Raw genomic sequence first — 26,599 nt, 5'->3', positions numbered from 1 at the left:
TTGGGGTTTGGGTTATTATTTAGTGACTCAATTTTATGGTTTGTCACATAGACTGTAAATAAAGATGGCCGACATGACAGCTCCTTTGAAAGTGAAGCCAAAGCATCTTCATGACCACCTGATGTCTGGCTGCTGTGTAAGTCGTAAACCTCTCCATGTTAGCAGATGGGACATGGAAGTACACACACTAGTTCTTATCACACTGATGTTTGTTCACGTGTTCATGTTTCTGATGAGTTTGGTTAATATATAACCAATAATAACAATTTTTTTTAAAGCATCAGTCATTTTAAAATGATGTCATTATGAAATAGAAGTGGGACGTCACTATCCAAACATATAATCAGAAATTATTCTTCAATCTATATAAACTTTAGGTCGTGTCTGTAGTCCTATGGGAGGCGGAGATTCATCAACTATGATGTTTATTGCGCGACATCATTTTCTGACTTCATTGAGATGACAGGAATACTTTTCTGATCAAAATCAGCTTTAAAATTGTCTATTATTATTTACAGGGATACGTTTGAAAAAAAATGTTGTTGAGTTCGACCATTAACATTACAGATTCAAAGATAAACAGCCAAAAGTAATATTCCCACCAAGTTTGGTGATAATCCATCCGGATATTTTTGAGTTAGGGTCGGAAACAATACCATGTTTGCGCTGCTATACAACCCCCCAGGTTCATAAGAAAGATTTTAAAGAAACATTGAAGGACATGGTGTGAAATTTCCAGTTTTTCTCTCTGACCTGTGATGTAACAACAGACACATCTCCGAGCATCATCATCACTACCATCTGACATCAAGCAGTTTCATCATCCCTTTGGAGAAGAAGTTACGTACACATGTTCAATTATTTAATCTGATCCTTCAAAGGATGTTGTATAAATGTATACGACTTTGACCTTGTACGTGCACACACTGACAAAACACACACATGGACAGCTGTGTGACAAACATACACACACATACTACGAGTTCATTCATAGCGTGAGTGAAATGGAGAGTGGCAGGTTTGCTACTTTGTTTCGTGTGAACTGATTCTACTGACGGCGAGAGGCAGAAAACAGCAGAGAGACGCAGAGGAAGACGACGAGGGAGGATGTAGAAGATGAAATGGACGGACAGGCTGAGGCAGTGAGACGCTCCCAGTTTCTGGACACTGTGTTAGAATGTGTGTATCGATTAATTAATCTCATTAGCAGTGCGTTTGACAGCCGGACAGAAGAGAAGCAGCGTGTGCTGCAGGGAGGAGTCCTGAGAAGTTGCTTTCTTCTTCTCTTTGCTTTGTCACAACAAAAAGAAGAGTTAACGACAAAAGATTTATGCAACTGAAAATCCTTATCAACAAAAAAAAAAGGTAATATTTAAACTTCAGAAGTTTCAACTTTTGCAACTCTCACACTGAATATTTAAAGTAGAACTGAAATGATTAATCAGTTAATTGATCAACAGGAAATGAATCTGCAATTACTTTGATAACAGATTAATTGCTACAAAAATAACAAATATTTTCTGTTTCCAGATCCTGAAATATGAAGATTTCATTATTTTGTTTGTCATAGATGATTAAAAAAAAAAATCAACATCTCTGGGTATAACGACTGGTAATGAAAACTTTACATTTTTACAATTTTCTGAATAGTTAATCTAATAAATTGAGAGAATACTTTGCAGATTAATAGTTGATGTCTCTCCGGGTTCGAAAATCATCAGGAATCGAGATTAAACAACTGAACAAGAAAAGAAAAATCATAAACTAGTCCAGAGATCATTTACCCTACAACTGTGTGTGGGTTGTTAAACTATAAATAAGTGGTGCATTTAGGCAGCGGCTGCGTCCATCTGAGCGAGCCAAAGTGAAAATCATTAACTGCTGAGACGAGCTGCGTTCCAAACGACAAGCTCTTCTGAATTGTTCTGCTTTCCGGCTGCACCCTCGGGCGCACTCAACTCTGCAGAAAAGAGCCAATTCTGAGGCGCGCCTGTGTGTGTGTGTGTGTGTGTGTGTGTGTGTGTGTGTGTGTGTGTGTGTGTGTGTGTGTGTGTGTGTGTGTGTTTGTGTGTTTGTGGAGTGAGAAGAAAACGAGAGGGAAAAACAGATACCCACAAAAGACGGAACAAAACAGAAGACAGAGGGAGGGAAGGAGAACGTTGCTTCCATCTCGGAGCCTTATTAAGAATGGATGCTGTCTCGGGCCTGACCGAGGACGGAGGAGAGGAAGATGACAAGGATATGAAGGGGAGGAGGAGGAGGAGAGGAAGGATGACAGCAGTTTAAAGAATAAAAAAAAGGAAGGAGCATCAGGGTTAAGATGAAGGAGAAGACAAGAAAAAGCAAAGGAGGAGAAACAAGCAAGGAGAGGGTTTATTGAGGAGAACACACACACACGTTTCTACAGCTATCTTAGTGAGGACACTCATTGGCATAATGCATACCCTAGCCCCCCACCCTAACCCTAACCATCCAAACTAAATCCCTGACCCTAACCCTTAACCTAAACCTAATTCTAACCCTAACACCAAGTCTTAACCCCCAAACAGTCCATTAAAGGGGGGTCACAAAGTGAGGACCGGCCAAAAGGTATGTTGTAGACTCAAACTGGTCCTCACAAAGATAGCTGTACAAGAGCAACCACACACACACACACACACACACACACACACACACACACACACACACACACACACAAATCCCTTCAGTGTGGACTTCTTCACAATAATAATAGCCGGGTCAATAATATTGGAAAATGGAAAAGGCGATTAACATTTCAGAGTTCAGGTCGATGCCGAGGGTGAGATGCAGAGAAAACGCCAGAATGAGTTTACTGTGCTGATGTCAGAGGGCGGGGCATGCACTGCCTATCGACCAATCACAGCAGGGTCGCAGATAATGTCAAAAGAAAGAACACAGAGTATTTATAACTGTTTTGTGGTAACCTGTTTTTCTCCGTCTGTCTCTATATGGCTTTTTCGTACAAAGACGAATATCCTGTAAGCGACATGAAATATTTAGAATGACTATTCTGATCCTGAAAAATAAACCTTGACAGAAAACATAGAAAATATGATTATTACTGGAAAACCTATTAAAATTATCTTATTTTTCTTCTCTTTTATGTTTTTTTATGAAGCAATGGGCCCCAGAATGCTTGAGGCCGCCCCTGTTCCAGCAAAAATGTTTCACACTCGCCTTAAATTAGATTTTAGCAGTGCTGAAGTTAAACTTGTATTTTGAGCCTGAAAATGCTCATAGAAAATAAAGAGTTTCTTAAACATGTTCTGCAGATGAACCAGACCACAGAAAAACATTCCATCAGTGAAATGATTTCACACCAGGACACGGGAAGGAGACATTTTGGCTCCAAAGCTCATAAAACAACGTTGAACTGAATCTGCAACAGTTCAGCAAATCACACCCCCACCAAGAACACACATACAGACACACACACACACACACATACAGACACACACACACATAACTAGTTCTCTGTGGCACCAGGACACAGGAGCTCTTATCATCATAATTAGTTTTGCACTCAAGCTCCGGGTCTGAACACACTGAGCTACTTTTCTCTTTTGTTTTCTCCACAATAAAAGCTTTAAAAGAACAATAATATCTGATGTGATGCAGCTTTAGTGGAGCAGTGATGGAAGAATAATGCTGTGCTGCTGCGTTATAGTCACAGGACACGAAGGCTGGATGTGTGTCCTCCTACAGAATAATGTGTTGGCATTAGATTCATCTCAGGGATCGATAACAGCAGCTGCTTTAAGTGTCGGTGCAGCTTCTGGGCAGCAAAGTGCTTTGGTGCACGTCAGAGTGGATTTGGACGGAAATCATGTGTAAAAGTCCAGATGTGCGGATCGTTGGGTGGATTTTGTCCAAGTCATAATAAAAGGAAACACGTTCAGAGAGGACGTAAAGAGAGTTGGTGAATAAGATGGAAAATACGCATCGATATTTGGCAACCAGACAGATAGAAAGAGATCACAGGTTCGATTCCCGGACAGCAGCGTGTCTTATTTGAGTCTCGAAGCTGTTTCCTGCTCTAAACCGCTGGAGCCACAAGTTTTAACCCTAAACTGCAGGATGGAGTCTGTGCGTAAATGCGCACTGCACCGGTGTCTCTGGACGTCTCCATCCCGCGCACCCTCACTCACACCCCCGCCCCGTGAGGCTGACCACCACCTCCCGGTACTCACATCCAAAATCACCGAGATGCCTCTCCGCGGCTCCGGGGCGAAGAACTGCTCCTGCGCCACGGCCACCTCCTCCCTGCTGGAGGCGTACTCCCGGCTGGAGATGTTCTTGTTGTCGCTCATTTTGGTGACGATCCAGCGGACGAGCCCGTCGATTCCACCGGGCTGGGCTCCGCTGTTTCCGGGCTGCGCTGCCGTCGCGGACTCGCTGTCCTGACCGGCTACGGGGTTCGGCTGCTCGCGGGTTTCCTGGGCTCGAAGTTTGGCTTGTTCTTTGTTGAGCAGTTTGTGGACTCCGTCCCGACAGTAGCGCGCTGCCTGCTCACACATCCTTTTGCCGCGGAGCGCTCATGCTGCGCTCTATGGGGGAGAGAGAGGAGCCCCCACCCACCACCTCCCCTCTTACATCACAGCCCTCAGCCCCTGAACACACCCACCCACCCTACACCCTGCATCCCCGTTATGTGAACAGTGAGAGGAGGAGAGGTCCATTCATTCATCTCCACAGAAAACACGAGAGAATTGGAAGAATTCACCACCAACAGTTGTAGGAATGTTAAAGGAACGAAACATTTCACTGTTTAAACTTCGCAATCTTCAGCTTTTACAACTCTCACATTGAATATTTAAAGCCCACCCACCCTACACCCCCACTACATGACCCATATAATGATAATAGTTGGTATATGCTCGTGGGGACTGGTTTGTTAAGGTTTGGAGAGTTTATCGTGACTTATTTTGATTTGGTACAGCTCCTGCAAAGTGAAACCCATTAAGGATTTGCTGTCACTTTGTTTTCCTCATCTTGGGGAGGATCCATCGTGCTGGAGTAAACCTACAGAAACCACTGAGGACTGTTTGGAACAGTCACCACCTGCGTGTGCTTATTGTCTGACAGCAACCTGGGTATATCCTCTCTGCTCAGTCGGTTGTTAAACAAAGACAGTGGATCATTCTTTATTTTTCTTCCTTTAAATAGTCCCAGTAGGAGGTTTGTGTGTGACCCACCGAGGCCCAATGGGAAGATCAGAGGATTTTCACATGGAGTAAAGAGGAGTGTGTCTCAAAGTGTCACTCCAGCTCATCATTAGAGCCGTGTGTGTGTGTGTGTGTGTGTGTGTGTGTGTGTGTGTGTGTGTGTGTGTGTGTGCGTGTGTGTGTGACAGATCTAACCTTTGGTAATGAGCATCTCCCCCAGCTCTGCCCTTTCAGCTCAGTAGCTCGACTCGCCTGCAATGTGCCGTGTGTCTAACAGCGCACAGGGAGCTTTGGACAAATTAACTCCTTGTGCAAATTTGACTAATGACACTTTAACACTCAGGTTATCAAAATGTCCATAAGACACAAAAACCACAGGTATTTTGAGCGTCCTGCCTCTTTGCTGGAGCGCAGTAGACTCGGTATAAGCACTTGACATGATTGCCCCCATGTGGACATGATGCTGCATTGACAGGAGGGGAGAAGGGTTTTCTCTGCAGAATGTTTTATTCAGTATATTTGGCATTCATATTAAATAAAACATTAACTAAAGAACTCAGGCTTGAACCGTAACAACGCAATAAAGTCCTTTGGCATGTGTTTGTTTGAGTGCACGTGAATCTCTCTCTAAGCTGTATCTGGACGGTAGCCCCTCAGGTAGTAGACCCATGAGCAAGGCGTGCTGTGGCCCTGATCGCGCTGGCTGGAGATGGTCAGCTTGCCTGACCAGGGCCCCGGGGGGCCTCCTGCAGGGGCCTCAAATGACACCACGATGTTTTGTAACTTTTTGGAGGGGATGGTGTCGGTTCCTTTCACAGTAAAGCTGGGGTTGTCCACCTGTAAGATGAGGGTCAGTGAGGCCTGGGTTAGATCGATAGCAGATGAAAGAATCATCACATTTAAAGGAAACTAAAGTAATGCTCCTCCTGAGACGACTTTAACTTGTGTTCCACTCTTCACAAGTTTTAAGAACAAAGTTGTTTACCTGATAAGATAAAGCGATGCTCTGCGCGAAGACGTTCTTGAATTGGATGGTGATGTTGCGACCGGCCCTGATGCTGAACGGGCCCTGGGCTTTGGGATGGGTGCAGATCCCAAGTAAGGGAAAGATGTATTCACCACCGATGGCTGAGGTCAGGGTGAGCTGTCCCTTCACTTCCCCCAGCTGATGAGGCTCGAAACAAACCTCCACGCTGGCCTCGCAGCCGGCCTGGAAGCCCGGTGAAGCACCGAGGCTTTTGTCCACGGTGAAGTCCGGGCAATCAGTCTGGAGGAGAGAGATAAGGAGGAGAGAACCGTTTGACAGAGAATAAATCGTTCTTCTCTCCAGTGCTATTTTCGGTCATTTTGAAACATGGATTGATGTTTTTGAAAGAGAACTTCAGTCCTCGTGACTCTGATGTCACCGGTCTGGATTTTCATTACATCCAAGACCCCATACAAGTTAAATCAAGCAAATGTCAGCATGTGAGTTCCACAGCACATCTCAGTACAGTTCTCACTGATCTTTACAGCACAAAGATAAATCAGACGTCAGCAGGTTCCGATCTGGTCCCACACTCCACTAGTGGCAGTTAAACACGAGTTACCAGCTTCCTTCTTATCTTCATGGTGAATATTAGCAAATAACATTTTCCCCCCAGAGTGAAAGTAGAGGAGCATGTGTTGTGTTGTGAACGTAATGGTTGATCTCTCCAGTATAGTTAGTAAATACAGTCACTGTGCACCATCACAGTGAAGGCTGAAGAAACAAGAAACACAGTTCTGACTCGATAAATGACAGACGTCTTATTTAATCATATTTTAAGTTTGTTTGAACTATTTTTTTTAATTAATCCAACAAACCTGGTGTTTGTCGTCTCTGTAAATCAGTGTATATACAGTACCTGGTCATATTTCCCCTGATCTTTCATTGTGTATCTCTCTGTCTAATTGTAGTTGTTGACCTCTAACTTTATAATTTCTTCTTTCTCTCATTTTCTTGAGATTCACAGACATAACCAGATTGTCAGTATCTACACCGATCCGCCACAACATCGAAAGAGAAGCTTGAGCAAAACACATGTAGTCTACAACAAGAATGTGCACCTTAAATCCCTCAGGACATTTTGTTACCTTGCACGTGTATTCTGTTTTGAAGCGGGAGTAGTTGATGAACTTCACGAGCACAAAGTGGCTGCTGCCCAGTGACGTGTTGAAGTGGACGGGTTTCTCCAGCGGTGCAGGCAGAGCTCGGAGCAGCAGGTCGTAGGGGAACAGGCCCAGATCGGTGCTGAACAGAGTGAGCCGGGTCGTGGATTCTCCTGCACGCAGAGGCTGGTACTCGAAGCTCAGAGAACCCTGAAGAAAAGACACACACATACAAGAATTGAACCTATTATGATTTTGAAAAGTATTATTTAAACGTAGCAAAGAGGTTCTCCGGTTCTCTGTACTCACCTTGGACTGTCCGGGCACAGTCTGCTGAGGTGGGGCACTGATGTCGGCGCATTTGCACTCGGTGGTGAGGCAGGTGGATGTGGTCAGGGGGTTCTCCACCTGTACAGTGGCTGAGGCCGTCCGGCGGACAATGCTCACCAGCTTGATGGTGGACAAGACTTCTGGACAAGTGGCCTTGAAGCTTACGAGGTAGAACATGTACTCGCCTGTTCCCTCGTTAAGAAATGTCACCTGAGGAAAAAGAGTTCATGTAAAGATGAGACTCAGAACTTTATCAGATGTGATCTCAAATGAGGGGGTGCATGATCAAACCTTGTAGTTGTACTGCCCCTCTCTGTATGTGGAGAAAGTCATCTTGTAGTCGGCCTTGGTCAGAGCAGGAACATTGATGAACTTTGGACCCTCCAGAGACATGGTGGCATCTGGTTTTTCAGGCTTCAGTATCTTTATCTGCACATTGAACCTTAGAAAAAACAAACAGGTGTGTATTCAGCACTCCTACCACCTATATGATTTAATTTTTAGGTTCTTTTGTTAAATTAAAAAGGGGTAAGATCATTCTGGTGTCGACTCCGTGTGCGTTTGTACCTCTGTTTCTCCGAGAGCCAGTTGTGCACAGGGAGCGACTGTGTGTGTTGAGTCTTGGCAGGAAGCTCATACGCAACAGTGTCCTCTGGCTTGGGAGGCTCAGCGGTTCCCTGCAGCGTGTACATCACGCCTGTCCCATCAGGGAAGGAGAAGAAGACGGACCCCTGAGGACATTCAAAAAGAGAAGTGTAAGAAGTTCATGTCTGAGATTGAATTGATGTCAATAACTGGTTTTGTCTGTAGGTCAGTGTTCCTGTACCAGGTGTTTCTTTCCTTCAGCAGTCATGGTCAGCGGTCTGTAGGTGATCTCATACGTTTTGCTCTGCAGAGCTTCCAGGGTCACAGAGGGCGCCGCTCTCCAATGCTTCCCTTCGATGACAGGTCGGACGGTGCAGCGCTGGTTTGTGGGGTTTACCAGCGTCAGGGTTTGAGGGTGAGAGCAACGTACTGGGCAAACAAAATTCACCACCTATAGAGAAGAAGAAGAAGAAGACAGCAGAGGGAAATTATTATACAGTAGATGTATGAAGAGAATTACAGGTAATGATTGTCACTGATAATATAATCAAAAGGAAATGCAGCATTAAGCACATTCCACTCATGTTAAAGCAGAAGTCATTAATCAGCTAATCGAACCCGACTTCCAGTGAACGATAAATCTGTCACCCCTCACCGTCTGTTCCAAAAGGAGCCGGATCGAACTCGTACATTATCTGAGATGGTTTTTTTAAACATCCTTTCAGTGAGACGGCTTTTATCTTTTATACCAACTGGAGATTCGTCCATTCATTGTCTTTCGCTTAACTGAGAACAGGTTGCCAAAGCAGGGTGTCCCAGATTTCCCTCTGTACCCTCGGTGATAAGATAATGGATGGATGTTCTTCTCTACACTGCGTATGTGAACAAAAATAAAAATGCACCGGTCAAACCTCTTTGCTAGTGGAAGCCGCAATGCAGGAGCCTGTCACGGTGAGGGTGACGGGCGAGGGGCGGCTCTCGACGGAGCAAGTCAGGTTCTCGTATCTCGTGTCCTTGCTCAGGTCCTTGGGGGCAAAAGTCAAATCAAAAGGAACCTTCATGCCCGGACTGATGGAGCCTTTAGCCGGCGAGATGGACAACTCTGCAGGGAAGCTCCTCTGCTCCCAGTGGAACCTGCCAGACAGATATGAATTAGGCATCTCAGAGAGCGGGATTTAAATCCAATATATGGAGACTTCAGATTCTATTCAAATAATATTATGCAACACTGCAGTAAAACAATATTGTGTATCTGTGTGTAGGTGCATGTGTCTGTGTGTGTTTTTTTAGCCCTGCGACAGACGATAAGAAGAGAATCACACTGGATAATCTGCTGTGCATCACACACCTCACACCAATGTCTCCGGTGTTTGTCATAACAATCCTCTTCGTCGCCTGGCACCGCTGAGCGACAGGTCCAAAGGCCAGGTGGTCCTGATCCAGCCGGACCTCCACACCCTGACAGTTCAAATTGGAATTACACAAATTCATCCAACATATTTTTTAAAAAACAAACAATTATCAAACCGTAAAAGACGTTGCAAAGCCGATCAATTTAATTTAGCGCTTGTTGAGAGAAGCAAACACAGCCTGGTAAAATAGCAGGAAATGTTTTGGCTTACGTGACAGCAGCCTTGGATGGTCAGCAGAGGGTGTAACAGGCCTGAAAGCTCCGCCTGCAGCTCAGCTCTGAAGAGAGGGATGTGCTGACGAGGAGAGAACTGGATCTCAACCTTACAAGATCCACCACGAGCCTTCAGGCTCAGCTTCCCTGCTGGACTGAACGACAGATCCTGAAGGAGGAGAGGAAGAGCAGAGGAGAAGATATACGTGCTGCCTGTATTTAACCATCTTGTCGTGTGTGTGTTTGTGTGTGTGGGGGTCCTACCTTTGGGTCCAGAGGTGTGTCTGAGTGGAGCAGCAGAGTGAAGGAAAGCTCTGTACGGCTGCGATTCACCAGAACCACCTGTTTTTTCACCTTCTGACCCAACATCAAAGATCCCAGTTTCACCTCTTTGTGCTTCGGATCCTCCAAATGCAGCTAAGATAAGATAGTACAGATCCAGAATGAATAGATTAAATTCAACAGATTGATAGATTATACAGTCAAATGATATCGATATCTATACTGTATATCTATATTTACTGTTAATCTATGGTACATCAATATATCTAAATACTAATCATAACTCTGGTATCTTTGTTATCAGTAATAGATCCACACTTTTGTCTTCAGCACACACACACACACACACACACACACACACACACACACACACACACACGTGTCTTTCTCACCTTCATCTCGACCCCTTGTCCGTCTATGTCCACCTGTTTCGTAACGCAGCCGTTTAAGACGAAGCTGAGCCTCTCGTGGTATCGACGCGCCTCTCGGGGATAGAAGGTGACTGGTACCTCCATCACAGCACCAGGTAACAAAACAATGGACTGGAAGTCCATCTCCAGGTAAGAGGTGTTCTTGAACTGGCTCTGGACACTGATGAAGAAGTAAAGCATATTTAAAAAAAACGTAAAATCTCACATTCTGCGTGGAATAAAAACAAATCTTTGAGCAGTAAAACCCGACACCTCAACACACACCTGATGTCTAGGTCGCCTTTGTTGCTGATCACCAGAGTCTTGGATGGCAGCACCATGTCAGGACAGTACAGGAAGCACTTGCCAAAATTGAATTCGGTGAAGGAGAAATCCAGGCTCGGTGCTACAGCCCTGCCTATTACCACAAAGGTAAATGTCGGCCCGTGTTTTACCTGATGAGATGAAAGAGAAAACACAGGAGAGAATAATGGGTTTTGGACTTGATACCTCCATTAAAACCCTAAAATATTATCTAGGTATGATCATCACCCACCTTTATACTCAGGCTGACATCCTGAAGGTAGCAGTTTCCTCGGGGAAAGAACAAGAGCGACAACTGCATCTGTTTTCCACTCTCAACAGAAGCATTTTGTGGTTTTGCCTCCAAGTATTTCAGCAGCTCACTGGGACCCGTTAGGTCGAAACTCACATCCAGGCTGAATCTCGCCAGGTTGGTCACCAGCAAATGAATGGTGGGTTGCTTTGAAACGTCAACCTGCAAATAGTGAACACACAGGAATAAAGCTGAGGTTGACACGCTCGACCTTGCTTGTGACAATAGAGTGAAAGTGTGCTGACCTCTCCAAAGTCCAGAGTGACTTGGTGGGTGGAGTCGATCTCTCTGAGGCCCCCGTCTGGATTCACAACTTGAACCAAAGTGCTCATGGTGAAGCAGTCGGCCTTCACGGTGAGTGTGAGCAGCTCTGACCTCTTCTTCACCTTCAGAGTCAATCTACAGCTCAGATAGCCCTCCCGGCAAGGTGTGAGGAACAAAGTCAACGGCAACCTGCAACACCAGGTTCAATTTTAACACCAGAACGTTGCCACCTCACACAGTTTTTACAGTACAGAGTGTTACAGTGTCGTTAACCTGTCTTTAGGTGCCACTGTGCCACTCATGGGCTGCACGATGATGTTGGACTGCTGGTCTTCACAGAGCAGAGATGACTGCTGGACCGAGAAGTGAAAAGGCTCCTCGTCTCCATTCACCAGATCAACTGTCTGCTCCACTTTGTGACCTGCACACACACACACACACACACACACACACACACACACACACACACACACACACACACACACACACACACACACACACACACACAGAATTCTGAGTATTCACCATCCTCAAAAACCAGCCGCATCGAGTATTCCAGATGTCGCTCTCTCCGCAGCCAAACAGCCTGACGCAGAGTGGGCCTGGCACAGCTGCCGTCGGCGGCTTGCATCTCTTCTCAGGGGAACAGTGTTAAATGTGTACACACTCGGATTTTATGGAATTCACATGAGTCTTGTATTGACATTATTACCCACAGTAGGTTTAGTAAACTTTTTTCCAGGGGGAGGCCAAAGCTTTGGTTCGGTTGTTCATTCTTTTCTTAGTTATCAGTGAGGACAATGTTTCTAGCTAAATGCTTTTCGTCACATGACGTTTATCAGACCTTAGTCTTGCTGAAGCTTTTGCAGATATTGTTGAAATTAACAATTAATAATGATATAGTGAATTTTTGCAGACATGTCTAAATGTAGTAGAGCAAATAAGACTTGTGGTGCAACTTGAAAATGTGTGGATGTTTGTCACGTACCGACAAGTAGTTCTCCCAGGTCGATGAGAGGTCTGCTGAGATACACGAGCGGTTCTCTGGCGTTGCCCACAAACAGGAAGGGAAGTGTCAGCGGCAGAGTCTCAATCACAAAGCTCCAGAAAGACTCCACCACATCCAGCTGCACGGCTACATATTCAAACAACATCTGGAAACAGAGAGGATGGATATGGAGTACGTAAGGATGTCAATGAAGATATCACGTGAATAAAACTAGAAACACAGCCTTGCAATTGGAGGTCACTGTGACCTTTGACCACCCAAATCTAAATCGGTTAATTCATGAACTTCATGATTCATTAATTCAGTCTAAATGAACATTTGTGCCAAATTTTAAAAGGATGTCATCGAGGGAATCTTGAGATGTCGTGTTCACAGAACTGGGACGGATCTGACAGACAACACAAAGACATAATGCCTCCGGCCACTGACTGTTGTCAGATGAGGATGAAAGGGAGACAAAGAGAGGAAGGGAAGTGTGATGAACCAAGTAGAACAGATTGCATTAGATGAGTTGAACAAAAAATGGATAAAACGAGATTGAATTAAAGTGGAATTGGATTAAATAGAAAGAGCAGTGATGATTAGAAAGTTGTGGTAAAGTGGGACGCGGGGAGATGGGGAGACTGAAACACTAATGAATCAATTTGAAAGGAGGAGACGGACTGAGTTTGACTGATGAGGTGAACGAGGTGACACACTGTGGGGAAATGGAAGAGAAACGTTGTGAGATTCCTCCAGAGATTAAGATCGTTGTGTGTCTGCGTCTTTACCTCCACGTGCTTCCCAGGCTGGACGATGCCACACGGGGTGAGACAGCGAAACAAGCTGCCACCTGCGTCCTCACACTTCCAATTGTATGAGTAAAGTTTGTCGGTTGGGTTCAACAGCGCAAAAGACCTGCAGAATAAAAAAACAACAAGAACACCCAATGAAAGTAATGAAAGTGTTGGATGGAGATGAAAAGCTTTCCACTGCCTCTCTCTGTCGGTTACCGTGTTGATGGCACAGAGAGGCCGACGGCGTTGAACTCTAGGATCCTGATGTCGGGGTCCAGAGAGTCCCTGAACTCAGGGTTGCGGTGGTTCCCAGTGACGTAGTCCGAGTCCTCAAGGTCAAAGTGGCAGTGGGGCTGTAGACTGCGGCCGCACACTGGGATACAGGGAGCCTGATCCTCCTCCTGCAGGTTGGGAATACTGAAAGAAATGTACACATAAACATGTCCATGTAATTATGTTTTGATAAAATATCCTCTTTAAGTCATATTTAAGGGGATATGTTTGTGTATTTGTTGCCTATGTTGTATTTTTCACCTGTAAACACATGAATTTTCTTTCTTGATTTAGGTTGAAATTAACATAAAGCAGAAACTACAATCCTGTAAGTGTCAGACTGACAACAAAGTGTAAGAAGCCTTGTTAGTCGTTACTGCATCATCTCGACAGTGTATTCACCTGCAGAGCAGCCTGCCCTGAAACTGGTCGACCTCCAGAGGTGAGAAGCAAACGCTGAAGTTCTGCGTGGAGCCAGGACCTATGAACCCGATGCTGGGCTCCACACTGAAGGGAGGCAGCTCAGGGCTCTCCTTCAGAAGAGACGTCTCACTGGACACAGCGCTGTGGGGACGGGCTTCAGCCGACGCTGCTGCTGACGACACAATCGCACATTTAACTATTTCAGCATTTATTCAGTTTCATCTCCTGTTTTTAAAGCATTCAAATGTAAATGGTTAAAAGTCACTAAATGCTATGATCAAGGTTAAATCAAGGGTTTGACTTCATGATGTTGTTGTTATACCTTCTTGGTCGTTGCCCGTGTTGCTGATCAGATCCATGACAACCTGCCAGGAGTATTCCAGTTTGACATCACCCTGATTCTCCAACTGCAGCCTACACACACACACACACACACACACACACACACACACACACACACACACACACACACACACACACACACACACACACACACACACACACACACACACACACACACACATTGAAGAGGTGTCCACTGTTGTAGATTATCAGAACGGTATTGATGGATTGATACAACCATCTATTCCCGGTCCCCTTTGAGCCCATTTCATCATTTTGATTATTTCAGTTACATGTTGTTTAATGAAGCATACACTGCACACGATGCCTCACTTACTGGTGGCGTCTGCTTTGGTAGAGCATGGTGTCCTCGAAGTGGATGCTGGTGTCGTTGCAGGTGAACATCACATAGTCACAAACTGCGCTGAGCAGCAAATCCAACTCCCACTGCGAGCCCTCCACCACGGAGCAGCAGGGCTCAGGTTCTGTGTTCGTCACCTGCATAGATGGACATTATGGACATCGACGGTCAGCTATAATTGTGAACTGGTAACTCTGTCGTTAACATCACTGTGAACATGTGTACCTGATTCTTCCCAGGTTGCTCTGATTGTGTAGCAGCCTCCTCTTTTGAGCCACTCAGCCACTGGCCTGTCCTCTGTCGGTCGTCCCAGTCGGCCACCTGGTCCACTGGCTGCTCGAACTCCACCTGGCAAACCTTACATCTGATTAGCTTGCTTTTCAGGGTCACTGGCTGGTGGGAGCTAAAGGTGGCGGTCACCTCTTTAGAACAACCAGCATGAAGGTGTCCCACCTGTAACAAGCAGGTTGTTTGTTTGAAATCACAAATGGCGAAATAACATCCAAGAAAACAATAAAAGAGAGAGGACATAGTTTCTTCTATAATAGATAGTATGCGGTGCAGGGGCACAGCCACAGCGGTGCTTATTGTGTCATCGTCTTACTTTGGCTATAAGCTATGTGGAGTAACAAATAGCAACTACTTCATTTTAAATTGTTTGGCATTCATTTATTATATTTAATGAATAATGTAACTGTTAATGATGTTCAGTATATGTACCCTGCATGCCAGCAGAGACAAAATAAGCTGAGGTTTGCGTGTCTGAAGAGACCTGTATGCTTGTCATGTGACCGTGCACAATGAAAACGATATCTACTCAGTTTATGCTGAATTCTGTCTGCCTGCAGATGATGTTAAAAAATGTAATAGATGTTTTAGCCGGGCCATTGACGCAGGCAGGATGCTACATGTCTGACTGAAATCTCCAGGTCAATGTGATCAAGTGTTTCATCCATTTACACATTCATAAAGGATTCTATCCGACAGCGTATTCTCTATCACACACCACATTATTCAGGGGCTTAGAGCTCTTTTTCTCTACAGATACACCGTCTTTCCTCCAGTGCCGTACCTGTGGGGTAAAGACGACCTGAGGTCCAGTAGGAGGCCACTCAAACCTCACCGCCTGGCTGCTGCTGTGGTTCCTCATGGTGAAACTCTCTTGGTAGTGACAGTCTACATGGCAGTCACCAAAATTCAGTTTCTCATAACTATCTGTGAGGGAGAAATAATGCAGGATGAGAATCAAGATGTTACTAAATCACTACACGGGGAGTGAACTCAACACTTGTCTGTTTGTCTCTGCTCTCCCGCCCTCCTGTCTTCTCTCACCTCTCTCATCGTCCTGGTCCATTTCCTGTGATGACCAGTTGATGTTGTCGAGAGAGACGATTTGCTCGTAAGTCTCTCCGGTCACTTGTATAATGGTATTGCTGCACTGGTTGTCCTCCACCTGCAGTGTCAACTTGGCCTTGACACTCAAGGGCTCATCAGAGCAAAAACCGACCATTATCTCCACCTGTTCATTAACATTCAGCTTGAGAGCGGCTCTGTGCACCAGGTGATTCTCTGTGGGAGAATGACAAGAGGATGGGAGTGTTACTAACCATCTCTCTCCATGTAAATCAACAACTCTTGATCTGAAGTCTTGTGATTTCTCTTTGCCTGTAGACAGAGTTGTACCTGAGTCCGTGCAGCCCTCCAGCTGTGTGAAGTGGATGGAGCTGCAGGTGTTGCCTGGAGCAGCGTTGAAGCTGAACACACCATGTTTATCCAGCATGTCAACCTGAACCTACACGACAAAGACACACAAAACTTGGTTTACAAAGCTATCCTGTCAAATATATTATATTCATGTGAGTATTGTAAACGTAATGTTGCTAAAATTGCGTTTTTTGATGACCCAGATCAAAAATCTTATAGTTGTGTCTCACCTGAGCTGCAACAGTTCCATCATTCAGCAGCACCAGGGGCAGAGTGTTTCTTCTCCCGACTAATTCCCGTCTGAACTCTAACACTGGGCTTCCTTCGCTGGTCCTCAGAGCTGGACGCAGCACACACACACTGGGCAGATTGCCCTCCCCCACCAGGTCAAACTCCAGCACCTTGGTCTTGAATGTGGGTGTCGTTCTGGATCCAGCAGAGGAGAGAAGAAGTGCAAAGTGGTCAGCAAAGACAAAAGAAGAGGTTGTAGGGAATAGGAGACCAAGGTAGACGACACAGTCATGCACTCATACCTGCTGGTTCCCTCCACTGTGGCCTCGAACGCAGCACTGTACAGCTGCATTGACTGTGGCGTGAAGGTGACCACAGCGAATGCGTGCGACTGGCTGGGGATGTTCAGTGTTGTAGCAGGCAAATCGAAAGCCTCCACCTGACGGGACGACTGTGAGGAAACCCAGGTTCATTTTTACTAACTGTACCACAATCATTGATAATATTGATGCATGTGTAAAAGACATGTACACGTTCACAAAGCTTCACACGCCTTACCTTGCCACCACCATATTTGATGGACAGGCTGAGCACGCAGGGCACCTTGCTGCTGTTGGTGAGCTTGAAGCGAGCCTGAACAGTTCCCCTGACCAGGACTTTGTTGAAGATGAACTTGTTCTCATCCAGGACGTAAATCCCTTTAGCCTCGTTAAACTGCTCGGAGGAGAGCTGTCTGCTGTTGGGACACAGGTGATGCTCTTCAAAGATGGAGGCCATGTCTAACGCTATGTCTGGGAGACAAAAAACGTCAAATTATTTAAAGTAAAATCCCTTTGTGAAGAAAAAGTGTAGAAGGACATGATTCCCACTTTATTTCGGTGATGAAGACATTGCACATGTTTACATAGTCAGTGATTGTAGAAGAATCTATGCGTGTAACAGGTTTGGATCTGAGCCCTTTGGAAACAAGCCACAACCGTGTTAAACAATCAGATGAGACAGAATCAGATCAGCGGCTCCTACCGGGCTTGCAGACTTTAGCCAGCAGTCTGTATGGAATGCCCTCAGGCTGGTCTGAGGGGTCACGGTCACTGACGTCAATGAGCAAACCCTGGTTCCAGTTGCCCAGCTGGTCAGCTGCACAATCCACCGACACCACCTGGTGAGACTCTGGCTGCAGGATCCCTACGCAGGGAGACACCGAGAAGACCCCCAACGTGAGGCGATTCTGGAGGGGACGCATGAGGGCGTCAGAGGAAGGGAGGAAAGATGCATCAGACAAATGAGGAGAGGTTGTGGAAACACTCAAAACAATTATTTACTGAATTTACTTGATACAGTCATGTCAACAATTAACTAAGTTGTGTTAATTTGATATAATTTAATATTACTGTTAAGATGGCAATGAGTGACTTATGTGCAACCACCATAACTGTATTAGGCAATTCCAAAATGATCTGGTCAACTTGGATTCAGTTAATAAGTCAGTGTCAAACTAAGAGTTACTACATTTATCATTGCCACTGTAGAAATATTCCATTATACTGACTGTAACTTTATTGTTATTATTATTAGTTGGCAGCAATGAAGTGAGAAACAATACAAACAACCACAGACTTGACTTTCATCTGTTTTCACAGAGGTTATTTCTTCACTAAAAAAAACCCCTGCTTAAATTAGAACGGCTGACAGTAACTAAAGAGACTAACTTTATTTAATTTGTTTCCCATGTTTCTGTTCAGCCACCGAGTTCCACACTCAAAAGTCACAAACTGTCTCTCACCTGCACAGATGTCATGTCTTTCTGGGAGGACTCGTTTCTCACTTTGGGCCTCCCTGTAACGTTCTCCTTCTTCTCTGGGACCCTGAGGAAGAAGAGCAGGACACAAAACACAGTCTGGTTTGAACATCTTCATGGAAACTGGTTTTTAAATGATTGGACAAGGACATGGACGGTTTCATCACGAGTGAGACTTGAGTGGAATTTGTCAGTTTGGGGGTATTTTCATGCACAGTGAGGGAGAGACAGAAAACTGGGTGCGAGAGTAGGACTGGAATGACACACAGTTATAGGCCCTAATCAGTTGTTGGCCCTCACATTCTTAAACACATTTTGACAAGTTACCGTCCCATTCTGAGTGTTAGCCCTTGTGTGTCTGTGTATACTGTACATGTGTGTGTTCTCCTACCCCGGCCTCCCTGTTAGAGAAGAGACTGCGCCCGAACGGCAGATGCTGTAACGGGTATCAAAGATTCCGTTGTTCTCGATAGTAAAGCTCAGGGTTTTCTTGCAGCCGTAGGCCAGTGGACCGAAGTTGATGTCGCACACGGGTGTGATCTTGTACCTGAAGAAGAACAAAAGTAAATTCATCGCAATTTGTGCGAAGGCTGTGAATCAAATGAGGAATCTCGCAGATTGCTGATGTGAAATGGTGCAAAATGATAATTCATCAGAAAATGCTTTAAAGGGGTACAACACGATTTGAAATCAGAATCTATTGTGATATCATTTCTTAATTACTAAAACATATTATATTTAACATGACAGAATGAATCAAGCATTAACCTGGAGAAGACAGACTGGAATGAAACCTTGATGGTCAAGAATGCTATGGTTTCGCCTCCATTCCCACTGGTGGGTTCAATCAACTGCAGAAAAGAAGTCGGTTAGTCTCGTCTCTCAATCACATCATTCAGTTTCATCAGTGTTTCAACTTAATATGATGAAGATAATCCAGTCAAAGTTCACTTCAAGACAAAACTTTAAATCTCGAAAAATCTAAACGCGTCTGCTTCTGGGATGAAAACATTTTGGTCTAACTGGTGAAGTATGTTGTGCTGTCGCGACTTAGCTTCTGCCTTTTATGAACAAATAGGGAGGAATCGGACAAATCAAAAGTCCAATCAAAAAGATATGATCCCAAAAACGTGCTAATAAGGTTAGAAAATCATTTTCCATTCCACTTTGACTTCAGTTGAGCCCACAGCTTTGTGACGGGTAAGCCCGGTGTACGGCTCAGACCTGGCAAGACAGGATAGGTTGATCTCTGAGTTGGAGTTCACTTTTGGGTTTGAGGAGGATCTGAACTGCTGTGGCCTTCTCGTGGGGCATCAGACTGCCACACTGGGGGGACGCGGTGAAAATGGAGTCTAGGGCTGGCTGGTTCGGTTCCGTCTGCTGAAACATGAACCTAGAACAAAACAGTCACAAAGTTCACCTCATGTGGAACTGAACCACAAGGCATCACCTTGACATGTGGTTTTCACTCACCTGTAAGAGATCTCATATTTTCCTTGGTTTTTCATCTTAAGAGGGAGTTTATTCTCTTCAAAGGCTCGAACGATTCCATAGTCTAGACATCCATCTTTCACAGAAACAGGAGAATACAGTGTATGATTAATTTCCGTTACTATGACATCAGGGCTGCAGCTTGGTCGGTCAGTGTTGAACGCCGTCACCTTCCAACAGGACCACGAGGAGTAAAATGTACGTGTGCGCTGTGACAGTTTCTACCTGGTGAGATGTCCAGAGCTACATCATAGGCTTCAGCTGTGATCAGTATGTTTTCAGTGTGTAAGATGCCGACAACCTTCTCAACGTCCGACACCTGAAACAAAACACACAAGCTGTAAGCTACCGTATGTACGTACACACTGTGACATACATACGCTCAATGGATTTCCATGAAACTTGGTGGGAGGATGGGCAAGAGGCCAAGAAATAACAAATTTGACCTTGGATCTAGAACTTTTTTTTAACATCGTGACATAGGGCCTTTTGGGACAATTTCTCCAATATTCCAGGAAATAATTCATGGATCTTGATTAAAAGATCAATCATCGATTTTAAGTGATATTTTCACTTTGCATTCCTGAACTGTCGACCTCACCTCCAAACGCAAGGTCTTCTTGATGTGCAGTGGCTTCTTGGCCCTGAAGTGTAAGCTCAGGGGGAAAGAGGAGTTGGCTGAGATGATGCCCTGATCCTGTGGCACACTGAACTCATCCCCCAACTCCTCCACACCCTGCAGTCTCCAGGATACAGGCAGACATGTCTTATTACGTAGTGTCACGTTACGGCTGATTCGCCTGGAGGGAGGGACGGGAGAGGGGAGGTTAATCAGAGAAACACAAGAGGGACAGACAGTTTAATTTAAACGAGAATTTGAAAGTAATCACTGCTATCACAGTAATGGGCATACACTTTATCATGCCGCTTCTTACTCTGTAGGGCTTTGTGAAAATCACCTATCAAGTCATTGATGAAAAACACTCTTTTTTTCAATTTGCCTTTCCTGAATTAGTTTTACAAATGTCGGTACCTGTGCAGCAGAACTCTGTCAAAGTGCATATGTCTGCTCTCCAGCTCCAGCTCTGGTCGGACGCCGCGACACGAGAAGTTGATGATGAAAGGCTCTGGATTGTCCTTCATACAGCAGATGACGCTGTCATTCATCTGTGCCACCTTCGTCGGGTAGGCCCACACTGTCAACTCCTAACAGGTCAGCAGAATATTCACGTGTATTAGTGTTTTTACAGTCATCAGTATTCAGTCGATGGGCGATGGTAGACGGTGCCACGGTACCTGCGTCTGGTCTGGTTGGAGAGTCATGGTTGGAGGGTCCAGCAGAAACGTACTGGCATGTTTGTCTTGTTGGAACTGGAACTCGACCTCAACCTCCAGACCTGAGTTGTTATGAATCACCAACTTCTCCGTGTTCTCTGGGTACCTGTTTTCCTTGTATCTACACACACAAATGCCGAAACTGTAAATACGAAAGCAAAGAACCATACAAGCACACAAGGCCTTTGTTTGGCATCGCTCTGTCTCTCACCTGTCTCTAGTCTTGCTACAAAGCAGTGGCCCAAACTCAAAATATCCAGGTTTGACAACATAGCTCTTCTGGACGCCTTCTTCCATTTGTGGCACCTTATTACTGAGAGCAAACAGAGTCCTGGGGGAAACCACATATGATCATTTTAAGTCCTCCGTTTGTGCAGTCAAAGTTATGTCAGTGTTTGTCATTAAGTCTGGTTAGAGTGTGTCGACTGACGTGTAGTCTGTGCAGATGGAGGGAAACATGCCAATTCCTCTGCAGGGGAGCTGGTAGTGTCTCTGGGATCCCAGGAGCTCAAAGTTAAAGGTCTGCTCAAACCTCCCCAGGGACTCGGAGTAGAACCAGATCTTCAGAAGCACTTCCCCGTTGGCTGGTACGACCCAGCGAAACGTTGTCAGGCTGCAACACAAAGACGCAATTACTAACAATAAGCAAAAGCTAAAACCCAATGTGTCGCGGTGATGTGTGTGTTTCCTTACCTCTGACTGCGTTTCAGCTCTAAGATTTCTTGGTGATGGTCTGGTTCACTGCCCTCAGCCGTTGTGGTATTGAGCGTAGGCGAGCGGGTCGGTGGTTTTTTCTTGGTTGTAGTTCGGCTCTTGCTCCTCTGACTCTCTCTGCTTTTTTTATCCTTCTCCTTTGGTACTGCGATCTCCTTACCGCTGCCCTTGCGGCGAATTTTAGATACAGCTGCCTCTTCCTTTATTGGGCACAAACACACAAATACACAATTTTGACTTAAAAATCATGTTCAAATCTGTTTGTACTGTTGATTTTTTAATTGATATAATTCTTTGCTTGATTCCGTGTATGACATTGTCTTTACCTTTATAGAATCCTCCTCTGACTCTCTGGTCTCTTCACCATGTTTGTCCGGCATTGAAGGAAGCAGGAAGGTGAAATGCTCACAGGTGAGTGGACCGTTTGTTTGCTCCCTGTTTTCGGGGAAAGGAACAACCGAGAAGGTGACGGGAGGCGAGATGGGTGGGCCGCTGGGTCCCACCCCCATATTATCCAACACCTGAGGACACCAAAGGAGAGAAGGACACCGTTTAGGGAATGATGATACATTTACAAAAAAAGTCCAAGAGATAAAAATAAATGTTAAACCGACCTCATCCAGTGGAGGCAGGCTGCTGCCTCTGAGCAGCTCTGTGGCACTGGGATGGTCTTTCTCCGTTACGTTGAGCACAATGTGAGGGATGATGACCGGATGAGGCAACTTGTCTCCTTCCTTGTCTGCTTCTGCCGTCGTAGGCAGCGGAGACATCGTCTTGCTGCCGGCTTTCTTGCTCCTTTTGCCAAAAGGACTCTGTGGACACAGCGCGATGATCAATGAGGAATCCTGTACTAGCATTTTCCTCCCTATTAATTCTAGTTGAGTACAATTAATAGAAGTAGTACAATTTACACAGTTTGGTATGTAGGGACCGAGAAATAATTTGTGGCAGTTGTTTACCTCCAGATTCATGAGGTCACTGTGACCTTTAACCTTTGTCCACTGAAATCTAATCAGTTCATCTTTGAGTCCAAGTGACAACTGATCAAACTTTGAAGAAATTCCCAGAGGCAGACTCGAGCTCTTGATTTTGTTCAAGGGCTCACTGTGACCTTGACCTTCAAATTCGAATCAGGATACATCACGTTCACAAGAACATGAGCTCACAGCGACATTGACCTTTGACAATCAGTTCCTCTTTACGTCCAAGCGAAGGTTTGTACCAAATCTGAAGAAATTCCCTCAAGGTGTTCCTGAGATGTTGAGTTCAAAAGACGTGTTTTGTGAGGTCACAGGGAGCTTGACCTTTGACCCCCCCACGTTCTGATAAGTTCATCCGTGAGTCCAGGTGAACATTTAAATTTCTAAAAGTTACTAATCCTTTTTTTTTGGGCAGCTACAGATTAACTGACGACAACCACACCATCAGTGAAAAGCAACTTTCTTGGTGTTTTTTTGGGAATCACTGGACTAACCTGTTTGTCAGCCGGCGGATCCTCTGGCACTGGTAGAGGTTCACGGATGAGCGAGACCAGCAACAAGCCCCGGGCCTGGTCCCAGTGCTTCAGGATGTGCTCCACCTGCACTCGACTCTGCTCATACGCAATGAACTGAGACTGCAGCTCAGACACCACAGACTGGAGAGGGCAGCAAAGGTGGATTGGAAACAACACAAAGACGGTTATAGAGTCCGAGTGTAGGTGTGGTGATTGTATCACTGTGTATTTTTTATGCAGATTTAACTTTATTACATGTGACTTTATACATCAAAAATAATATTTTAATAATATTATTATCAAACCCACCACTTCTCCCTCCAGCTCGTCCCCAGGCTGAAGCGTCTCTCCAGGTAATCCCTTGGCTTCTTCTGTCTTCTTGGGTGATTGGTCCCCCTCTTTGCCTTGATAGGCTGAGTTAGAAGAAGAGTTTTAGTATTTGTTCATGAGAGTGTGTATTCGTATCGTGTGTCCTATTTTCTACGCATGTTCTGCATTAACGTGTTTCTTACGGGATTCTTTAGAGGCATCCTGTGCAGCTGTCGACTGGAGAAGAAAAATACAAAGGTTAATAAATATCACTGTTTGGCAAAGAGCTTTAGTGTGTTTACACATGAGAGACATCCCAGAGTCATGAATGCACAGACCTCCTTTCCACCAGGTGGACCCTTCCTCCCTGACCCTTCTTTGATATCTCTGTCTCCACTCTTTTTGCTTTTCGTCACATCTTTTTCTTCTCTCAGCGTCTTCATCTCTGCAGTTTCCACAGTCTGAGATCCAAACACAAGTTCCATTGTACACTACGTAGAATAACATATAAAGAAGTCGTTTAATGTGCCACTGTCTTCAAACCTACCTCTTCTCTCTCCGTCTTATCCGTGGTTTGATCTGCGTGTAACTGTTTGTTTTCTTCCGTCTGCTTTTGTGACTCATCGGCCTCTTTGTTTTGAGAACCTGAAGCCAAGAGAAACATGTGTCATCATCAACTAAGTAATCAGATTACAGTCTATACACTATCATTTACTTTATATGATTCAAAGTTTTCTCTTGCCAGGGTGTGAAAAACTATTCGGTTTCTATTTTCACACAAAAAAAACAGAAATGTCTCTTGTACCTTCATTTAATTTATGTTGCTGCTCTTTTGTGTCCACTAGGGATTCTTTAGAGTTGTTGGAGGTGGGTAAGCTCCGTTTATTCGATGAATCCATGGACTGGAGAGGAAATGAAACAAATCAATTCCATGGTCACTGATTGTGAGACTGACTTATTGTGTATTTGTGTGTGGTTATTTACCTGCTTTCCTTCCAGCACGCTCTTCCTCCTCGAACTTTCTTTAGTATCTTTCTTTCCACCCTTTTTACCCTTCTTCTTCAACTCTTCTTCTCTCAGCCTGTGCAGCTCCTCCTGCTGCATCTTTTCTTCCTCCTCTTTCGCAATTTGCTCAAACTCCCTTAGAAACAGACACACACACACATAAGAACACACAATTATTTTAATGGTTGAAAATATTCAGAATTAAATCAAATAAAATACTGTATATGCTGGGATCATTTTAGGATTAGAATAAGCAGTTGTCTGTGCATCTTCCAGTACCTGAGTGTCTGCTGTTGGACTTTCTCTTTATGTTGCTGTCTAAGAAATTCTTTCTGCTCCTCTGGCAGAGCGTCATACTCCTCCTCATCCAGCTCCAGCAACCACTGCTCCTCCCTCTCCGCTGTCTCCTTCTGCAGAGCCTCTGAAGGAGCCACACAGACAGTTGCACATATGGTATCATAAACCTTCTTGAATAGAAATAAGACTCTGACTAACTTGTGTTCTGGTGCATGTTTTTTTTGTTACCTTCAGCTTCTCTCTGCGCTCTGTCCCGTGCCGTCCTGGCATCAAAGGAGTCAAACAAATTGACCACGTAGATGTGTTTGCTGTTTTTCAGGGCCTTGAGGACGACTGGCAGCGTGCTCGCCGCAGATTGACAGTACACAGAATTCAGGTCGTCGATCACGACCCCGCGGTGACAGTCTTTTGACTGTTATCACAGCAACACACACAGCAAGGACCAGACGAGAGAGGAAACATGAGACACAGTGAAATCCCTGTAAAGTTGTACTGATGGATTTCAAGTGCTTTAGAGTGGGTCTTAGCTGTACTACACAACATGTAAGGTCCCGTGACACAAGGCCCCTGTCGCTTTATTTTGTAGCTTTTTTCTGATGTGTAACACAACGTTCTACAACAATATAATGTATAAACTTCTGCTGCCGTCTTTCTGACGTGTCTTACCTGAAGTCTCTCCACCAGGATATCAACCAGTAGATGATCAGGTAAGAGACTCCTGAGTGTGGTCACATCTCCTCCCTGAAGTAACATTACACCAAAGGAAATGGTTAATTACATTTCATTTTATTTATAATATTAGAGTATATTCAATTTATATATGTAACAAATCAATAAAGTAATAAACTGTACCAGGCAAAGGGAATCGTATGGTTTTTCAGTCTCCTGAGGTTTCTTGCTGCCGTTTCCACTGCAGCCTTCCTCATTTGCTTTTGGAACAAGTTGCAGTGAAGCTGGAGCTGAGTCTTGACCCGGGTCTGAGTCTTCATGATGTTCTCCAGGTCCTGGTTCTTGGGTTCCATCTGTTATCTGAGCTGGAAGGTGGATACATTTATTTTTACCTTCTGCAAAAGAGCCACTCATCTAACTTCTAGTCTTCAGCAACTCCCGGAATTTCACAGTACATTATACGTACCAGCCTCTTTCCTAGCGTACTCGGCAGCAGCGCTGTCATGGACTTGTCTTGCCATCAAGCTAACAGGTGAAGTGCCATGAGTCAGCACATCTGTAACCACTGCATCAACACTGACACATGCAGCTCCATAGTGATGAGCCAGAGCAGCCGCTGTGTTGCTCCCACCTGGAAAAACAGGATATACAGACAACTTCAATATGCAGACTCATACATAATCCACTTAACTGACTACAGCAGTTCGTGTTTTTATTTTTCCCAATGGGAAGTGTGTTGTTTTCACCTGTCTGTGGAGCTCCATACACAATAATCGCAATGCCTCTGCAGTCGCGTGCAGCCAGACCCTCCGGTGACATGTCATCACACTTGTGGCGGGCGATCGCTCTGGAGACGGGGTTCATTTCTAGCTCTCCCACTTTCCCACCACTTGCCTCCGTGGGCATCTCTGAAATGATTGAATGCACAAAATACAAATAA

General features: G+C 45.0%; 2 protein-coding genes across 4 annotated transcripts in view; both read right to left on the bottom strand.

Moving 5' to 3' along the window:
* The window catches only part of necab2 (N-terminal EF-hand calcium binding protein 2), a 108,815-nt gene extending 104,235 nt beyond the window's left edge, over positions 1–4,580 (bottom strand). For all 3 annotated transcript variants that reach the window (XM_035157786.2, XM_035157789.2, XM_035157787.2), the window contains exon 1: positions 4,212–4,580. In XM_035157786.2, the coding sequence (XP_035013677.1) occupies positions 4,212–4,538 (327 nt within the window). In that variant the 5' untranslated portion in view covers positions 4,539–4,580. The remainder of the gene's footprint in view (positions 1–4,211) is intronic.
* Positions 4,581–5,684: 1,104 nt separating this feature from the next.
* hydin (HYDIN axonemal central pair apparatus protein) overlaps positions 5,685–26,599 on the bottom strand; it is a 57,247-nt gene continuing 36,332 nt past the window's right edge. Inside the window, exons 38-94 of the mRNA XM_047339794.1 lie at positions 26,406–26,567; positions 26,126–26,290; positions 25,843–26,024; positions 25,657–25,731; positions 25,219–25,402; positions 24,973–25,114; positions 24,673–24,829; positions 24,494–24,590; positions 24,236–24,333; positions 24,027–24,149; positions 23,892–23,925; positions 23,689–23,792; positions 23,359–23,520; positions 22,499–22,696; positions 22,211–22,405; positions 21,864–22,084; positions 21,601–21,783; positions 21,382–21,501; positions 21,132–21,291; positions 20,869–21,041; positions 20,437–20,635; positions 20,061–20,154; positions 19,818–19,911; positions 19,569–19,737; positions 19,113–19,195; positions 18,736–18,891; positions 18,330–18,411; positions 17,570–17,774; positions 17,105–17,337; positions 16,849–16,997; positions 16,546–16,741; positions 16,295–16,403; positions 15,944–16,180; positions 15,684–15,826; positions 14,837–15,064; positions 14,588–14,748; positions 14,231–14,322; positions 13,888–14,104; positions 13,429–13,629; positions 13,207–13,333; positions 12,416–12,581; positions 11,701–11,848; positions 11,409–11,616; positions 11,104–11,325; positions 10,833–11,002; positions 10,530–10,728; positions 10,120–10,272; positions 9,854–10,024; positions 9,580–9,689; positions 9,143–9,365; positions 8,473–8,682; positions 8,214–8,377; positions 7,938–8,088; positions 7,626–7,856; positions 7,302–7,526; positions 6,172–6,453; positions 5,685–6,023 (exon numbers count right to left, since the gene is read on the bottom strand). Of these exons, the coding sequence (XP_047195750.1) occupies positions 5,814–6,023; positions 6,172–6,453; positions 7,302–7,526; positions 7,626–7,856; positions 7,938–8,088; positions 8,214–8,377; positions 8,473–8,682; positions 9,143–9,365; positions 9,580–9,689; positions 9,854–10,024; positions 10,120–10,272; positions 10,530–10,728; positions 10,833–11,002; positions 11,104–11,325; positions 11,409–11,616; positions 11,701–11,848; positions 12,416–12,581; positions 13,207–13,333; positions 13,429–13,629; positions 13,888–14,104; positions 14,231–14,322; positions 14,588–14,748; positions 14,837–15,064; positions 15,684–15,826; positions 15,944–16,180; positions 16,295–16,403; positions 16,546–16,741; positions 16,849–16,997; positions 17,105–17,337; positions 17,570–17,774; positions 18,330–18,411; positions 18,736–18,891; positions 19,113–19,195; positions 19,569–19,737; positions 19,818–19,911; positions 20,061–20,154; positions 20,437–20,635; positions 20,869–21,041; positions 21,132–21,291; positions 21,382–21,501; positions 21,601–21,783; positions 21,864–22,084; positions 22,211–22,405; positions 22,499–22,696; positions 23,359–23,520; positions 23,689–23,792; positions 23,892–23,925; positions 24,027–24,149; positions 24,236–24,333; positions 24,494–24,590; positions 24,673–24,829; positions 24,973–25,114; positions 25,219–25,402; positions 25,657–25,731; positions 25,843–26,024; positions 26,126–26,290; positions 26,406–26,567 (9,353 nt within the window). The 3' untranslated portion in view covers positions 5,685–5,813. The remainder of the gene's footprint in view (positions 6,024–6,171; positions 6,454–7,301; positions 7,527–7,625; positions 7,857–7,937; positions 8,089–8,213; positions 8,378–8,472; positions 8,683–9,142; positions 9,366–9,579; positions 9,690–9,853; positions 10,025–10,119; positions 10,273–10,529; positions 10,729–10,832; positions 11,003–11,103; positions 11,326–11,408; positions 11,617–11,700; positions 11,849–12,415; positions 12,582–13,206; positions 13,334–13,428; positions 13,630–13,887; positions 14,105–14,230; positions 14,323–14,587; positions 14,749–14,836; positions 15,065–15,683; positions 15,827–15,943; positions 16,181–16,294; positions 16,404–16,545; positions 16,742–16,848; positions 16,998–17,104; positions 17,338–17,569; positions 17,775–18,329; positions 18,412–18,735; positions 18,892–19,112; positions 19,196–19,568; positions 19,738–19,817; positions 19,912–20,060; positions 20,155–20,436; positions 20,636–20,868; positions 21,042–21,131; positions 21,292–21,381; positions 21,502–21,600; positions 21,784–21,863; positions 22,085–22,210; positions 22,406–22,498; positions 22,697–23,358; positions 23,521–23,688; positions 23,793–23,891; positions 23,926–24,026; positions 24,150–24,235; positions 24,334–24,493; positions 24,591–24,672; positions 24,830–24,972; positions 25,115–25,218; positions 25,403–25,656; positions 25,732–25,842; positions 26,025–26,125; positions 26,291–26,405; positions 26,568–26,599) is intronic.

The sequence above is a fragment of the Hippoglossus stenolepis genome, chromosome 5 (assembly GCF_022539355.2).
Source record: "Hippoglossus stenolepis isolate QCI-W04-F060 chromosome 5, HSTE1.2, whole genome shotgun sequence".
Lineage (NCBI taxonomy): Eukaryota > Metazoa > Chordata > Actinopteri > Pleuronectiformes > Pleuronectidae > Hippoglossus > Hippoglossus stenolepis.
The sequence above is the reverse complement of the archived record's forward strand: the minus strand, read 5'-3'. Positions and strand labels throughout refer to the sequence as shown.